This window comes from Panulirus ornatus, chromosome 4 (assembly GCF_036320965.1).
Source record: "Panulirus ornatus isolate Po-2019 chromosome 4, ASM3632096v1, whole genome shotgun sequence".
NCBI classification, from domain to species: domain Eukaryota; kingdom Metazoa; phylum Arthropoda; class Malacostraca; order Decapoda; family Palinuridae; genus Panulirus; species Panulirus ornatus.
Window position 1 is genome coordinate 42,160,525 of NC_092227.1, and position 18,726 is coordinate 42,179,250.

An 18,726-nucleotide genomic window follows, 5' to 3' on the forward strand; every position below is an offset into this window, starting at 1 on the left:
CAGTAGGGCAAGAGAAAGGTGCAAGAGGTGAAAAAGAGGGAAAGTGAGAATTGCGTGAGAGAGTTTCAATAAATTTTAGGGAGAATAAAAAGATGTTTTGGAAGGAGGTAAATAAAGTGCATAAGACAAGAGAACAAATGGAACGTCGGTGAAGGGGGCTAATAGGAAGGTAATAGCAAGTAGTGGTGAAGTGAGGAGATGGAGTGAGTATTTTGAAGGTTTGTTGAATGTGTTTGATGATAGAGTGGCAGATGTAGGGTGTTTTGGTCAAGGTGGTGTGTGAAGTGAGAGGGTCAGGGAAAATGGTTTGGTGAAGAGAGAAGAGGTGGTAAAAGCTTTGCGGAAGATGAAAGCTGGCAAGGCGGTGGGTTTGGATGGTATTGCAGTGGATTTTATTAGAAAAGGGTGTGACTTTGTTGTTGACTGTTTGGTAAGGATATTCATGGTGAAGTGCCTGAGGATTGGTGAAATACATGCATAGTGCCATTGTACAAAGGCAAAGGGGATAAAGGTAAGTGTTCAAATTACAGAGGTGTGAGTTTGTTGAGTATTCCTGGGAAATTATATGGGAGGGTATTGATTGAGAGGTTAAAGGCATGTATGAAGCATCATATTGGGGAAGAGCAGTGTGGTTTCAGAAGTGGTAGAGGATGTGTGGATCAGGTGTTTGCTCTGAAGAATGTATGTGAGAAATACTTAGAAAAATAAGTGGATTAGTATGTAGCATTTATGGATCTGGAGAAGGAATATGATAAAAGTTGATAGAGATGCTTTGTGGAAGGTATTAAGAGTATATGGTGTGGGAGGCAAGTTGCTAGAAGCAGTGAAAAGTTTTTATCGAGGATGTAAGGCATGTTTACAAGTAGGAAGAGAAGAAGGTTTGCAGCAGGAGTGCTTGATGTCTCCATGGTTGTTTAATTTGTTTATGGATGGGGTTGTTAGGGAGGTGAATGCAAGAGTTTTGGAGAGAGAGGCAATATGCACTCTGTTGTGGATGAAAAGGCTTGTGAAGTGGGTCAGTTGTTGGTCACTTATGATACAGCACTGGTGGCTGATTCAGGTGAGAAACCGCAGAAGCTGGTGACTGAGTTTGGTAAAGTGTGTGAAAGAAGAAATCTGAGAGTAAATGTGAATAAGAGCAAGGTTATTAGGTTCAGTAGGGTTGAGGGGCAAGTTAATTAGGAGATAAGTTTGAATGGAGAAAAACTGGAGGAAGTGAAGTGTTTTCGATATCTGGGAGTGGATTTAGCAGCGGTTGGAATCATAGAAGCGGAAGTGAGTCACAGGGTGGGGGAGGGGGCGAAGGTTCTGGGGGCATTGAAGAATATGTGGAAGGCGAGAATATTATCTCAGAGAGTAAAAATGTGTATGTTTGAAGTGGTTCCAACAATGTTATATGGTTGAGAGGCATGAGCTATAGATAGGGTTGTGTGGAGGAGGGTGGATGTCTTGGAAATGAGATGTTTGAGGACAATATGTGGTGTGAGGTGGTTTGATCGAGTAAGTAATGAAAGGGTAAGAGAGATGTGTGGTAATAGAAAGATTGTGGTTGAGAGAGCAGAAGAGGGTGTATTGAAATGGTTTGGTCACATGGAGAGAATGAATGAGGAAAGACTGACAAAGAGGACATATGTGCCAGAGGTGAAGGGAACGAGGAGAAGTGGGAGACCAAATTGGAGGTGGAAGGATGGAGTGAAAAAGATTTTGAGCGATCGTGGCCTGAACATACAGGAGGGTGAAAGGCGTGCAAGGAAAAGAGTGAATTGGAACGCTGTGGTATACTGGGGTGGACGTGCTGTCAGTGGATTGAACCAGGGCATGTGAAGTGTCAGGAGTAAACCATGGAAAGTTTTGTGGGGCCTAGATGTGGAAAGGGAGCTGTAGTTTCTGTGCATTACACATGACAGCTAGAGACTGAGTGTGAACGAATGTGGCCTTTGTTGTCTTTTTCTAGCACTACCTCACGTGTGGGGGGATTCCTGTTTTCGTGTGTGGCAGGGTGGCAACGGGAATGGATGAAGGCAGTAAGTATGAATGTGTACATGTGTATATATGTCTGTATATGTATATTTATGTATACGTTGATTTTTTTTTCATACTATACGCCATCTCCCGCGTTGGCAATGTAGCATTAAGAACAGAGGAATGAGCCTTTGAGGGAAATCCTCACTTGGCCCCCTTCTCTGTTCCTCCTTTTGGAAAATTAAAAATGAGAGGGGAGGATTTTCAGCCCCCCAGCTCCCTCCCCTTTTAGTCGTCTTCTACGACTCGCAGGGAATACATGGGAAGTATTCTTTCTCCCCTATCCCCAGGGATACCTTGAAATGTATAGGTATATGTATATGTCCATGTGTGGGCATTTATGTATATACTTGTTTATATAGAAATAAGAATAATCCTTGTTCTAAAGAATTATGACTTTAATGAGATAGCTAGCCAGGTGTGGCCTTACACTTGGTGAGCTGATGACATTATTGCTGAGCATTGGCTGCTAATTGCATTGGAGCATGTCCAAAGCAAGGTAGAGCTGCTGTCACAGATTGTTAGTAATTTGTGAGTGACATTAATCACAGTAGAAGGTAATGGATGAGAGGCTTCTAACTCCCAGATCACAAAGATTCTTAAAATGCTTGGAGAACTTTAGAAAGATTTTCGTTTTTCAAAACTTTTTTTTTTATTGGGATTTACCATAAGGGCTCTCATATTATTGTATCCACAAGGCATTCCAACATGATATCTTTTCTCTTCAGGGAATGGGTCTCGATGAACGTCGAGTCAACCTTTTGAAGCGCATGAGCCAAGAACATGAGACTGTAGCTGGAAATGGAGGAAGCAGTGGAGGTGGAGGTGGAGGAAGCAGTAGTGGAAGTGGGAGTGGAAATGAAGGGAGTCATGAAACACCAGCAAAGATGCAACGGCTAGAACACGAAGAACAGGAGTCTACTCAGCACTCCCATGCTCCACTTTTCATGAACCCTCGAGAAAAAATTTCGAACAGCACTCCTGTACAGAATGTTCTAACCCCAATACCCCATGAACTGACAGTGAATGCACGACAGGAACTACGTAGGTTGCCCTTTCCACTACTTACCCATTTGAGTATTTCAGAAATTTAATTTCCACCGGTGTTAAATTTGGAATTGTAATGCATAGATGAGTAGATAATTAATTTTCTTTAGGTATTGTAGAAATCAGATTTTGATATCCATAATTTAGGGCTTAATATATGGTTAGTGTTGGATGGGAAGGGAACAAAGTGGAGGAGGGAGCAATGAATGGGTGTGGAGTCTTGGTTACACTTGACAATGAAAGAAGAGTATATGGGTTGTTTGCATCAACAGGCATGACTGTTCCAATTATATACTTTAGATATGGTCATAATTACACATGTTTGAGATTTGGGGAAGACTGGTTAGACAAGACTTTTATTGACTTTCGTTTGGCAAGAGGGAATATGATAGGTATAGCTCATGATGTGCAGTTTGGAAGAGGATTGTAAGAGGGTTTTGTTATATCATATGGTAGTAATATGTAGTTTAGCATGATGTTATGAATGAGAAAGATACATGTAAGAGTTGAGAAATGAAAGGGTTAGGCTTAAATTTCAGAAGTTACCTGGAAAACTGAGAGGATTGAGGTGGTGTGGAGACAAGACTGTGATGTTAGAGGCTGTGAGGAAGATATGCAGTACAGCATGATTAGAGTACAGCTGCTCCCTGACTTACGTAAGGGTTAAGTTCCCAATAATGGTGCTTGTCAAAATTTTCTCAAGTTGTAAAGCTTCTAATTTCACCCAAAATCCCATCACCTGAAATAGTTGAGCCTTCTCTCCCAGGTTACTAGTTTGTTTTCTGTAGTCCTGTGTCATGCTGGCATGTTTTCTGTTGCTATTGTGTGCTGCATAATTTACTGTACTTGCCAATCACACTTATAACATTCCAAACTGCAGACTGCAACACCACCACACTGAACAATAGAAACGTGGCAAAGAAATTACTAACTACAGGATAGAAACATGAAAAAGAAATGATTTGTACAAAGGCAAAAGGAATAAAGGTGAGTGTTCAAACTACAGAGGCATAAGTTTGTCGAGTATTCCTGGGAAATTATATGGGAGAGTATTGATAGAGGGTGAAGGCATGTACAGAGCATCAGATCAGGGAAGAGCAGTATGGTGTCAGAAGTGGTAGAGGATGTGTGGATAAGGTGTTTGCTTTGAAGAATGTATGTAAGAACTACTTAGAAAAACAGATGGATATGTTTTTAGCATTTATGAATCTGGAGAAGGCATATGATATAGATGCTTTATGGAAGGTATTAAGAGTATATGGTGTGGGAGGTAAGTTGCTAGAAGCAGTGAAATGTTTTTACCGAGGATGTAAGGCATGTTTACGAGTAGGGAGAGAGGAGAGTGATTAGTTCTCACTGAGTGTCGGCTTGCTGCAGGGGTGTGTGATGTCCCCATGGTTGTTAGTTCCCACTGAGTGTCGGCTTGCTGCAGGGGTGTGTGATGTCCCCATGGTTGTTTTATTTGTATATGGATGGGATGGTTAGGGAAGTGAATGCAAGAGTTTTGGAGAGAGGGGCAAGTATGCAGTCTGTTGTGGATGAGGGCCTGGGAAGTGAGTCAGTTGTTGTTAGCCAATGATACAGCTTTAGTGGCTGATTCGGGTGAGAAACTGCAGAGGTTGGTGACTGAGTTTGGAAAAATATGCAAAAGGAGAAAGTTGAGTGTAAATGTGGATAAGAGCGAGGTTATTAGGGTCAGTAGGGTTAAGGGACTAGTTAATTGGGATGTAAGTTTGAATGGAGAAGAATTGGAGGGGTGAAGTGTTTTAGATATGCGGAAGTGGACGTTGCAGCAGATGGAACCATGAAAGAGGAAGTAAGTCACAGGATGGGGGAGGGGGCGAAGGTTCTGGAAGCAATGAAGAATGTGTGGAAGTAGAGAACGTTATCTCTGAGAGCAAAAATGGGTATGTTTGAAGGAATAGCTGTTCCAACAATGTTGTATGGTTGGGAGGCATGGGCTCTAGATAGGGTTGTACAGAGGAAGGTGGATGTGTTGAAAATGAAATGTTTGAAAACAGTACGTGGTTTGATTGAGTAAGTAATGAAAGGATAAGGGAGATGTGTGGAAGTAAAAAGAGTGTGGTTGAGAGAGCAGAAGAGGGTGTTTTGAAATGGTCTGGACATATGGAGAGAATGAGTGAGGAAAGATTGGCAAAGAGGATATATATGTTGGAGGTGAAGGGAACAAGAAGTGGGAGACCAAATTGGAGGTGGAAAGATGGAGTGAAAAAGATTCTGAACATAGAGGAGGTTTAGAGGCATGCCAGGAATAGATAGAATAGAGGAGGATGAGAGGCATGCCAGGAATAGAGAGAATAGAGGAGGGTGAGAGGCATACCAGGAGTAGAAAGAACTGGAACGATGTGGTATACCAGGGTTGTCGTGCTGTCAATGAACTGAACCAGGTATGTGAAACGTCCAGGGTAAATCATGGAAAGGTCTGTGGGGCCTGGATGTGGATGGGGAGTTGTGGTTTCGGTGCGTTACACATGACAGCTAGAGACTGAGTGTGAAAGAATGTGCCTTTCTTTGTCTGTTTACCTGGCACTACCTCACGAAAGTGGGGGGGTAGCAACGCTGTTTCCTGTATGGCGGGGTGGTGACAGGAATGGATGAAGGCAAGCAAGTATGAATATGTACATATGTATATATGTTTATGTCTGTTTATGTGTTTGTATGTATATGTTGATATGTATATGTAAATATATGTGAGTGTATGGGAACATCAGTGAAGGGGGCTAATGGGGAGGTGATAACAAGTAGTGGTGTAGTGAGAAGGAGATGGAGTGAGTATTTTGAAGGTTTGTTGAATGTGTTTGATGATAGAGTGGCAGATATAGGATGTTTTGGTTGAGTTGGTGTGCAAAGTGAGAGGGTTAGGGAGAATGATTCGGTAAACAGAGAAGAGGTAGTAAAAGCTTTGCGGAAGATGAAAGCCGGCAAGGCAGCGGGTTTGGATGGTATTGCAGTGGAATTTATTAAAAAGGGTGTGTCTATGTTGTTGACTGGTTGGTAAGGTTATTTAATGTATGTATGACTCATGGTGAGGTGCCTGAGGACTGGCAGAGTGCTTGCATAGTGCCTTTGTACAAAGGCAAAGGGTGAGTGTTCAAATTAGAGAGGTATAAGTTTGTTGAGTATTCCTGGTAAATTATGTGGGAGGGTATTGATTGAGAGGGTGAAGGCATGCACAGAGCATCAGATTGGGGAAGAGCAGTGTGGTTTCAGAAGTGGTAGAGGATGTGTGGATCAGGTGTTTGTTTTGAAAAATGTATCTGAGAAATACTTGGAAAAGCAAATGGATTTGTATGTAGTATTTATGGATCTGGAGAAGGCATATGATAGAGTTGATAGAGATGCTCTGTGGAAGGTATTAAGAATATATGGTGTGGGATTTAAGTTGTTAGAAGCAGTGAAAAGTTTTTATCTAGGATGTAAGGCATGTGTACGTGTAGGAAGAGAGGGAAGAGATTGTTTCTCAGTGAATGTTGGTTTGCGGCAGGGGTGTGTGATGTCTGCATGGTTGTTTAATTTGTTTATTGATGGGATTGTTAGGGAGGTGAATGCAAGAGTTTTGGAAAGAGGTGCAAGTATGCAGTCTGTTGTGGATGAGAGAACTTGGGAAGTGAGTCTGTTTTTGTTCGCTGATGATACAGCGCTAGTAGCTGATTTGGGTGAGAAACTGCAGAAGCTGGTGACTGAGTTTGGTAAAGTGTTTGAAAGAAGAAAGCTGAGAGTAAATGTGAATAAGAGCAAGGTTATTAGGTACAGTAGGGTTGAGGGACAAGTCAATAGGGAGGTAAGTTTGAATGGAGAAAAACTGTAGGAATTGAAGTGTTTTAGATATCTGGGAGTGGATTTGGCAGCGGATGGAACCATGGAAGCAGAAGTGAATCATAGGGTGGGGTAGGAGGCAAAAGTTCTGGGAGTGTTGAAAAATGTGTGGAAGTCGAGAATGTTATCATGGAAAGCAAAAATGGGTATGTTTGAAGGAATAGTGGTTCCAACGATATTATATGGTTGCGAGGCATGGGATATATATAGAGTTGTGCGGATGAGGGTGGATGTGTTGGAAATGAGATGTTTGAGGACAATATGTGGTGTGAGGTGGTTTGATCGAGTAAGTAATTAAAGGGTAAGAGAGATGTGTGGTAATAAAAATAGTGTGGTTGAGAGAGCAGAAGAGGGTGTTTTGAATGGTTTGGTCACATGAAGACAATGGGTGAGGAAAGATTGATCAAGAGGATATATGTGTCAGAGGTGGAGGGAACTAGGAGAAGTGGAAGACCAAATTGGAGGTGGAAAGATGGAGTGAAAAAGATTTTGAGTGATTGGGGCCAGAACATGCGGGAGGGTGAAAGGCGTGCAAGGAATAGAGTGAATTGGAACGATGTGGTATACTGGGGTGGACGTGCTGTCAGTGGATTGAATCAGGGCATGTGAAGCATCTGGGGTAAACCATGGAAAGTTCTGTGGGGCATGGATGTGGAAAGGGAGCTTTGGTTTTGGTGCATTATACATGACAGCTGGAGACTGGGTGTGAACAAATGTGGCCTTTGTTGTCTTTTCCTAGCACTACCTTGCACACATGTGGGGGGAGGGAGTTGTCATTTCATGTGTGGCGGGGTGCCAACGGGAATGAATAAGGGCAGACAGTATGAATTATGTACCTGTTTATATATGTATATGTCTGTGTGTGTATATGTATGTATGCGTTGAGATGTATAGGTATGTATATGTGCTGTGTTTGGAAGTGTATGTATGTACATGTGTATGTGGGTGGGTTGGGCCATTCTTTCGTCTGTTTTCTTGCTCTGCCTTGCTAATGCGGGGGACAGCGACAAAGTATGATGATAATAATATATGTGTATGTGAGTGGATGGCCCATTTTTCATCTGTTTCTTGGCGCTCCCTTGCTGATGCAGGAAGCAGTGATTAGGAATAATGAAAAATTAATAGTTACAGAAATCCATTTACTTTGATCATAATGACAGATTCACCCCTCACTTAACATTATGAAACTTAATATGAACCTTCGGTATATTGAAACGTCCACGACTAGCCACAAATTTTGCATCAGGAATACCCTGCTGACCTTTAACTTCTTCAAAGAGACTTTTAGTGTTTGTATTTATCACCAAGAAACTTAGTATTACATGATGTTGAATTTGGTCTTCCATCCATGTGGTAAGTAATTTCTCCATTTCACAGATAACACCAGCTGACTTCTTGGTTATGACAGTTGATTTTAAAGGTTCTGAACCTTTTTATGTGTTCTTGTCCTTCAAAATTGTGTTAACAGTTGAGGTAGGTAGCCCAAGCTTACGCAAGATGGAAGAGAGTATTTGTCCATCTTCTTGATTCTTTATAATTTTCATTTTCATCTCTACATAAATCATTTTGTGTTTATTAGGAGGTCCTCCATTCTTATCATCACATGTTCATTTTCCAGTTATAGAGTTAGAAATGATGGCAATATTTACATTAAAAATCACTGAAAGTCTTGAAACAATGTAGTGAAGATGTGCAAGGAAGCACCTATAAATGCATCACTGTTCATGTAGGATTTGTACATCTCTCTGCCATATTTTTCCCTGCATGCTGCTTAGCATTTTCATCACTAATGCAAATTTTCCATGTCTCAAAAAACATTGTATATGAGTTATCGGAGAATTTGTGTAAAGTCAGATTCCCAGATGTCACGTCTTGCATGCAGTAGAAACATAAGCACAGCATGATGAAATGAAGATTTAAGAAAGGTGGTGGAGGAAAGAGTTTGGAGAAGCAGATTCTGGTAGTGAACTAGTGATGAATGGAGGGCAAAAGTGTGGAACATAAAGCCCTAAACGGTAGAGAGATGTACGTGAGGAATGAAAGATGTACTAGTACGAGTCTGGAAGAATGGTAGTAAAAAATATTGAAATTTTGAAGAGATAGAATGTTGTAACCCCTAATCCCTCAGTAAGGTGTCCTTTCCAATCCTGTGTATCTCAGTTTTTCAGAGGTCCATTCCTCCAGGAACTCCTATCAAGGGAATGCACAGAAGTCTTCACTTATCCCTGTCTGTACATTTTTCTCTTGCATACAATATTCCATGCATTCTTCCCCATTTCTCTCCCTCCAGTACTTTTCCACTTAATTCACCATGTCACAGTGAGTCATCCCTTCACATCAACCCCTTCAATTGTTCTATCATACACTTTTCTTGTGAACTCCCTGTCTTGCATTTTTTCCATGTGCCAAAACCACCTTGCAGTATTACCCACTCTGCCACGCCACTCTTTATTCCCATTGCATTCCCTGCAGTACCAGATCTCTCATACACACCCTCCTTTTTTCATTCCCTCTAGTCGTACCACATGCATCCCTCAGATAACTCATTTCCACATCCTGGATTCTTGACCTCTGTGACTCATCCCATACCCATCCATGTTTTGGCTGCTAAGTTCAGAGTCAGGAGGACGATGCTGTCCCTTGATCCTTTCTTCACTTCGATACTTACACTTCAACCCTTTATTCTATTGAGAGACCCAGTTACTCTTGTACCCTGTACTGCTCTCTCCCTTTTCTGTCCTTCCATATCACCAAACTTACCTAAGCTGTATCCCAAATACTTAAATTCTCACTGCCGACTCAGCAATCCCCTCAGGCTTGGCACATGGCCTTGAAATAGAGGTGCAAAACTTTATCCATATTTTTACATCAAAAGCAGCTGCTTACTTTCAGTTTTACCTACATCAATGTAGAATTTGCTTTCTAACACTCTATCACACACTCCCACAACCCCTGCTTCAGGAGTAGTGCTACTCCTTCCTTAGCTCTTGTCCTCTCACGAATCCCTGACTCTACAACTAAGACTTTTCCAGACCATTTGTCCACTTTATCCTTGAGCTTCATTTCACTCAGAGCCAGAACATCAAGGTTTCTTTCCTCAAACATACTACCTATCTTTCCTTTCTTCTCATCTTGTTTACATCCACTTATATTCAGACTCGCCAATCTGAGCCTTCGAGGTGGATGAACACTCCTTACTTGACTCCTTCTGTTTCTCCTTTCAGAAATTGAAATACAAGGAGGGGAGGGTTCCCGGCCCCCCTCTTCTACCCCCTTCAGTCATCATCTATGACACACGGAGAATATGTGGGAAGTTTTCTTTTTCCCCAATCCCCAGGGAGACCAAATTGGAGTTGGAAGGATGAAGTGAAAAAGATTTTGAGCAATCGGGGCCTGAACATAGAAGAGGGTGAGAGACATGCAAGGAATCGAGTGAATTGGAATAATGTGGTGTACCAGGGTTGACGTGCTTTCAGTGGACTGAACCAGGGCATTTGAAGCATCTGGGGTAAACCATGGAAAGGTTTGTGGGGCCAAGATGTGGATAGGGAGTTGTGGTTTCGATGCATTACACGACAGCTGGAAAATGAGTGTGAACGAATGTGGACTTTTATGTCTGTTTGCCGGGCACCACCTTGCTGAAGCAGGGGGTAGTAATGCTGTTTCCACTGGGGCTAGGTAGCAACAGGAGTGGATGAAGGCGAGCAATTATGAATATATACATGTGTATATATATGTATATATCTTTGTATGTATATGTCTGTATACATTGAAATGTATGTGCATGTATACATGCGTGTATGGGGATTTATGTATATATATTTATGTATATATCCCTGGGGATAAGGGAGAAAGAATACTTCCCACGTATTCCCTGCGTGTCGTAGAACGCGACTAAAAGGGAAGGGAGTGGGGGGCTGGAAATCTTCCCCTCTTTTTTTTTTTTTCTCCCCCCCAAAAGAAGGAACAGAGAAGAGGACCGGGTGAGGATATTCCCTCAGAGGCCCAGTCCTCTGTTCTTAACGCTACCTCGCTGAGGTGGGAAATGGCGAATAGTATGAAAGAGAGAAAATTTATGTATATGTGTATGTGCCTTCTCCAGATCCATAAATGCTACATACAAATCCATTTGCTTTTCTAAGTATTTCTCACATACATTCTTCAAAGCAAACACCTGATCCACACATCCTCTACCACTTCTGAAACCACACTGCTATTCCCCAATCTGATGCTCTGTACATGCCTTCACCCTCTCAATCAATACCCTCCCATATAATTTACCAGGAATACTCAACAAACTTATACCTCTGTAATTTGAGCACTCACTCTTATCCCCTTTGCCTTTGTACAATGGCACTATGCACGCATTCCGCCAATCCTCAGGCACCTCACCTTGAGTCTCTCTCTCTCTTTTTTTTTTTTTTTTTTTTTTTTTTTTTTTTTTTGCTGTCTCCCATATTTGCGAGGTAGCGCAAGGAAACAGACGAAAGAAATGGCCCAACCCACCCCCATACACATGTATATACATACGTCCACACACGCAAATATACATACCTACACAGCTTTCCATGGTTTCCCCAGACGCTTCACATGCCCTGATTCAATCCACTGACAGCACGTCAACCCCGGTATACCACATCGATCCAATTCACTCTATTCCTTGCCCTCCTTTCACCCTCCTGCATGTTCAGGCCCCGATCACACAAAATCTTTTTCACTCCATCTTTCCACCTCCAATTTGGTCTCCCACTTCTCCTCGCTCCCTCCACCTCCGACACATATATCCTCTTGGTCAATCTTTCCTCACTCATTCTCTCCATGTGCCCAAACCATTTCAAAACACCCTCTTCTGCTCTCTCAACCACGCTCTTTTTATTTCCACACATCTCTCTTACCCTTACGTTACTCACTCGATCAAACCACCTCAGACCACACATTGTCCTCAAACATCTCATTTCCAGCACATCCACCCTCCTGCGCACAACTCTATCCATAGCCCACACCTTGCAACCATACAACATTGTTGGAACCACTATTCCTTCAAACATACCCATTTTTGCTTTCCGAGATAATGTTCTCGACTTCCACACATTCTTCAAGGCTCCCAGGATTTTTGCCCCCTCCCCCACCCTATGATCCACTTCCGCTTCCATGGTTCCATCTGCTGCCATATCCACTCCCAGATATCTAAAACACTTTACTTCCTCCAGTTTTTCTCCATTCAAACTTACCTCCCAATTGACTTGACCCTCAACCCTACTGTACCTAATAACCTTGCTCTTATTCACATTTACTCTTAACTTTCTTCTTTCACACACTTTACCAAACTCAGTCACCAGCTTCTGCAGTTTCTCACATGAATCAGCCACCAGCGCTGTATCATCAGCGAACAACAACTGACTCACTTCCCAAGCTCTCTCATCCCCAACAGATTTCATACCTGCCCCTCTTTCCAAAACTCTTGCATTCACCTCCCTGACAGCCCCATCCATAAACAAATTAAACAACCATGGAGACATCACACACCCCTGCCGCAAACCTACATTCACCATGAGTCATACATACATTAAATAACCTTACCAACCAGTCAATAATACAGTCACCCCCTTTTTTAATAAATTCCACTGCAATACCATCCAAACCTGCTGCCTTGCCGGCTTTCATCTTCCGCAAAGCTTTTACTACCTCTTCTCTGTTTACCAAATCATTTTCCCTAACCCTCTCACTTTGCACACCACCTCGACCAAAACACCCTATATCTGCCACTCTATCATCAAACACATTCAACAAACCTTCAAAATACTCACTCCATCTCCTTCTCATATCACCACTACTTGTTATCACCTCCTCATTTGCGCCCTTCACTGAAGTTCCCATTTGCTCCCTTGTCTTACGCACTTTATTTACCTCCTTCCAGAACATCTTTTTATTTATTTATATTTATTTTGCTTTGTCGCTGTTTCCCGCGTTAGCGAGGTAGCGCAAGGAAACAGACGAAAGAATGGCCCAACCCACCCACATACACATGTATATTCTCCCAAAAATTTAATGATACTCTCTCACCCCAACTCTCATTTGCCCTCTTTTTCACCTCTTGCACCTTTCTCTTGACCTCCTGTCTCTTTCTTTTATACATCTCCCACTCAATTGCATTTTTTCCCTGCAAAAATCGTCCAAATGCCTCTCTCTTCTCTTTCACTAATAATCTTACTTCTTCATCCCACCACTCACTACAATTTCTAATCAACCCACCTCCCACTCTTCTCATGCCACAAGCATCTTCTGCGCAATCCATCACTGATTCCCTAAATACATCCCATTCCTCCCCCACTCCCCTTACTTCCATTGTTCTCACCTTTTTCCATTCTGTACTCAGTCTCTCCTGGTACTTCCTCACACAAGTCTCCTTCCCAAGCTCCCTTACTCTCACCACCCTCTTCACCCCAACATTCACTCTTCTTTTCTGAAAACCCATACAAATCTTCACCTTAACCTCCACAAGATAATGATCAGACATCCCTCCAGTTGCACCTCTCAGCACATTAACATCCAAAAGTCTCTCTTTCGCGCGCCTGTCAATTAACATGTAATCCAATAACGCTCTCTGGCCATCTCTCCTACTTACATACGTATACTTATGTATATCTCGCTTTTTAAAGCAGGTATTCCCAATCACCAGTCCTTTTTCAGCACATAAATCTACAAGCTCTTCACCATTTCCATTTACAACACTGAACACCCCATGTATACCAATTATTCCCTCAACTGCCACATTACTCACCTTTGCATTCAAATCACCCATCACTATAACCCGGTCTCGTGCATCAAAACCACTAACACACTCATTCAGCTGCTCCCAAAAAACTTGCCTCTCATTATCTTTCTTCTCATGCCCAGGTGCATATGCACCAATAATCACCCATCTCTTTCCATCAACTTTCAGTTTTACCCATATTAATCGAGAATTTACCTTCTTACATTCTATCACATACTCCCACAACTCCTGTTTCAGGAGTACTGCTACTCCTTCCCTTGCTCTTGTCCTCTCACTAACCCCTGACTTTACTCCCAAGACATTCCCAAACCACTCTTCCCCTTTACCCTGGAGCTTCGTTTCACTCAGAGCCAAAACATCCAGGTTCCTTTCCACAAACATACTACCTATATCTCCTTTTTTCACATCTTGGTTACATCCACACACATTTAGACACCCCAGTCTGAGCCTTCGAGGAGGATGAGCACTCCCCCCGTGACTCCTTCTTCTGTTTCCCATTTTAGAAAGTTAAAAAATACAAGGAGGGGAGGATTTCTGGCCCCCCGCTCCCGTCCCCTCTAGTCGCCTTCTACCACACACGAGGAATGCGTGGGAAGTATTCTTTCACCCCTATCCCCAGGGATAATATATATATATATATATATATATATATATATATATATATATATATATATATATATTTTTTTTTTTTTTTTTTCCCGCGTTTACGAGGTAGCGCAAGGAAACAGACAAAAGAAATGGCCCTACCCACCCCCATACACATGTATATACATACGTCCACACACGCAAATATACATACCTACACAGCTTTCCATGGTTTACCCCAGACGCTTCACATGCCTTGATTCAATCCACTGACAGCACGTCAACCCCGGTATACCACATCGCTCCAATTCACTCTATTCCTTGCCCTCCTTTCACCCTCCTTCATGTTCAGGCCCCGATCACACAAAATCTTTTTTACTCCATCTTTCCACCTCCAATTTGGTCTCCCTCTTCTCCTCGTTCCCTCCACCTCCGACACATATATCCTCTTGGTCAATCTTTCCTCACTCATTCTCTCCATGTGACCAAACCATTTCAAAACACCCCTTCTCTCACACTGCTCTTCAATCCACTCTTATCTTCCACCTCTTCTTACCTTACTTACTCGACTAAACCACCTCAACCACAACATTGTCCTCAAACATCTCATTTCCAGCACATCCACTCCTCCTGCGCACAACTCTATCCATAGTCCACACCTTGCAACCATACAACATTGTTGGAACCACTATTCCTTCAAACATAACCATTTTTGCTTTCGAGATAATGTTCTCAACTTCCACACATTCTTCAAGGCTTCCAGGAATTTTCGCCCCCTCCCCACCCTATGTCCACTTCCGCTTCCATGGTTCCATCTCGCTGCCATATCCACTTCTCAAAACCTAAAACCTTACTTTTTCTCCATTAATTCACTCCCATTGAACTTACCATCAATTGACTTGACCTTAATACTTACCTAATAACTTATTATTCACATTTATATAACTTTACTTTTTCCACATTTTACAAACTATCCCACTTTCTGCAGTTTCTAGCGAATCAGCCACCAGCGCTGTTATCAAGCGAACAAAACGACCTTCAGCCCTGAGGAACATATTCATACTGCCCCTTCTTTTCCAACTCTTTTGGCATTACCATGACAAGCCATCCAGAAACGAGAATTACCATGGAGCCACACCCTCCCCCTTAAAGTACACTTCATGAGCATGACATACATTAAATACTGACGACAGTCAATATTCATCATCCCCTTTTTTATATAATTCATGACAATATCATCTAAACCTCTGCTTGGGTTTCATCTTGAAATTTTACTACCTTCTCGTTTAAGCAAATCATTTCCTAGCGCAAATATGACACCACTCGGTCTGAGAGAGCAAAGCGTATTATTGCATATGTCATAAACACATTCGAACAAATTCAAAATGATGCACACCATCTTTGATCCAACGATTGTTATATGCCTATTGCGGCTACATGAAGCAGTTGAACCAATTGTATGACGCACTATATCTTGCAGAACATTTTTTTTTATGTTATTATTTTGCTTGGCGGGTTGAACCAGGTAGGAGAGCGAATAGGGAATAGACGAAAGAATGGCCATACCAGTAATGGTAGTTCTCCCAAAAATTTATGATACTATCAACGCCAAATCTCAGTTTGCGCTGTTTAACCCTGGAACGCTGTTCTGATCGCGTCTCTTTTTTTATCATTCATCGATTGCATTTTTTCCCTGAAAATCGGTAAGGGCCCATTTTCTCTTTCTTATATCTTTTCTCTCCCACCCCAAACGCGGAGATTCTACAACCACCTCATCATTAACAAAAACACAAAGAAAAAAAAATGCAAAAACAAACAATGATCCTAAATACATCCCATTCCTCCACATGGATAGAGTTGTGCGCAGGAGGATGGATGTGCTGGAAATGAGATGTTTGAGGACAATGTATGGTGTGAGGTGGTTTGAGCGAGTAAGTAACGTAAGGGTAAGAGAGATGTGTGGAAATAAAAAGAGCGTGGTTGAGAGAGCAGAAGAGGGTGTTTTGAAATGGTTTGGGCACATGGAGGTGATTGACCAAGTGTATTAATGTGTTAGTGGGGGTGGGGATGTTAGGGGGAAGCAATGAAGTTGGAAAGATGGAGGAAAAGATATTGTTGTGGCATGAGAGCAGGTGGTGAAGGAGGCATTGTGATGGATGGATTACAGCTGGATGCCGGGTTACATGAATACTGGAGAATCGGTGATGTGAGTTTGGAAATCTGAAAGGGTAGAAGTTGATAAATGTGAATAAGAGCAAGGATTGTGGTACAATAGGTTTGTAAGTGGATGGTTTGGGCAGTAATTTTGTGTTCCTGAACTACTCGGAGAACGGTGGTTAGAATCGAAAGTGAATAAAAAAAGAAAGAACCAAAGAAAGTGAGTTGGGGTTGGGCATGTGCGATTCTGGTGAGCCTCAGAATGGGAAACAGCATAGAAGCATTATTCGAGAGCAAAGGTTATGTTTGTAAGGTTTCACAACAAAGAGGATGTTGGTTGAGAGGTGTGAGGTAAATGGTAGAAGAGTACATGAGTGAGGAAAGATTGACCAAGAGGATATATGTGTCGGAGGTGGAGGGAACGAGGAGAAGTGGGAGACCAAATTGGAAGTGGAAAGATGGAGTGAAAAAGATTTTGTGTGATCGGGGCCTGAACATGCAGGAGGGTGAAAGGAGGGCAAGGAATAGAGTGAATTGGATTGATGTGGTATACCGGGGTTGACATGCTGTCAGTGGATTGAATCAGGGCATGTGAAGCTTCTGGGGTAAACCATGAAAGCTGTGTAGGTATGTATATTTGTGTGTGTGGACGTACGTATATATATGTATATGTGGATGGGTTGGGCCATTTCTTTCGTCTGTTTCCTTGCGCTACCTCGCAAACGCGGGAGACAGCGACAAAGCAAAAAAAAAAAAAAAAGAAAAAAAAAATGTGTATGTGTGGGGTTGGGCCATTCTTCGTCTGTTTTTGTGGTGCTACCTCACTGACATGGGAAACAGCAATTAAGTATGATTAGTGGAGGCAAAGGTGAAGATTTGTAGAGGTTTTCAGAAAAGAAGAGAGAATGTTGGGGTGAAGAGAGTGGTGAGAGTAAATGAGCTTGGGAAGGAGACTTGTGTGAGGAAGTACCAGGAGAGACTGAGTTCAGAATGGAAAAAGGTGAGAACAAAGGACGTAAGGGGAGTAGGGGAGGAATGGGATGTATTTAGGGAAGCAGTGATGGCTTGCGCAAAAGATGCTTGTGGCATGAGAAGCGTGGGAGGTGGGTTGATTAGAAAGGGTAGTGAGTGGTGGGATGAAGAAGTAAGATTGTTAGTGAAAGAGAAGAGAGAGGCATTTGGAAGATTTTTGCAGGTAAATAGTGCAAATGACTGGGAGATGTATAAAAGAAAGAGGCAGGAGGTCAAGAGAAAGGTGCAAGAGGTGAAAAAGAAGGCAAATGAGAGTTTGGGTGAGAGTATCATTAAATTTTAGGGAGAATAAAAAGATGTTTTGGAAGGAGGTAAATAATGTGCGTAAGACAAGAAAACAAATTGGAATATCAGTTAAGGGGGCTAATGGGAAGGTAATAACAAGTAGTGGTGATGTGAGAAAGAGATGGAGTGAGTATTTTGAAGGTTTGTTGAATGTGTTAGATGATAGCTATAGTGGCAGATATAGGGTGTTTTGGTCGAGGTGATGTGCGAAGTTAGAGGGTCAGGGAGAATGATTTAGTAAACACAGAAGAGGTATTGAAAGCTTTGTGGAAGATGAAAGACGGCAAGGCGGCAGGTTTTAATGGTATTGCAGTGGAATTTATTAAAAAAGGGGGTGACTGTGTTGTTGACTGGTAAGTGAGGATATTCAGTGTATGTATGGCTCATGGTGAAATGCCTGAGGATTGGCAGAATGCATGCATAGTGCCATTGTACATAAGCATAGGGGATAAAGGCGAGTGCTCAAATTACAGAGTTATAAGTTTGTTGAGTATTCCTGGGAAATTATATGGGAGAGTATTGATTGAGAGGGTGAAGGCAGAGTGGTTTCAGAAGTGGTAGAGGATGTGTGGATCAGGTGTTTGCTTTGAAGAATGTATGTGGGAAATACTTAGAAAAGCAAATAGATTTGTATGTAGCATTTATGGATCTGGAGACGGCATATGATATAGATGCTTTGTGGAAGGTATTAAGAATATATGGTGTGGGAGGCAAGTTGCTAGAAGCACTGGAAAGTTTTTATTGAGGATGTAAAGCATGTGTACAAGTAGGAAGAGAGGAAAGTGATTGTTTCCCAGTGAATGACAGTTTGTGGCAGGGGTGCATGATGTCTCCATGGTTAATTTGTTTATGGATGGGGTAGTTATGGAGGTGAATGCGAGAGTTTTGGAGAGAGGGGCAAGTATGCAGTCTGTTGTGGATGAGAGGGCTTGGGAAGTGAGTCAGTTGTTGTTCGCTGATGATACAGTGCTGTTGGCTGATTCTGG

At 42.2% G+C, this 18,726-nt stretch overlaps 1 protein-coding gene across 7 annotated transcripts in view; it reads left to right on the plus strand.

The window, feature by feature from the left end:
• Positions 1 to 18,726, plus strand: part of LOC139766013 (uncharacterized) — a 342,092-nt gene that overhangs the window by 276,233 nt on the left and 47,133 nt on the right. For all 7 annotated transcript variants that reach the window (XM_071694147.1, XM_071694102.1, XM_071694122.1 and 4 more), the window contains one exon: positions 2,751 to 3,066. In XM_071694147.1, the coding sequence (XP_071550248.1) occupies positions 2,751 to 3,066 (316 nt within the window). The remainder of the gene's footprint in view (positions 1 to 2,750; positions 3,067 to 18,726) is intronic.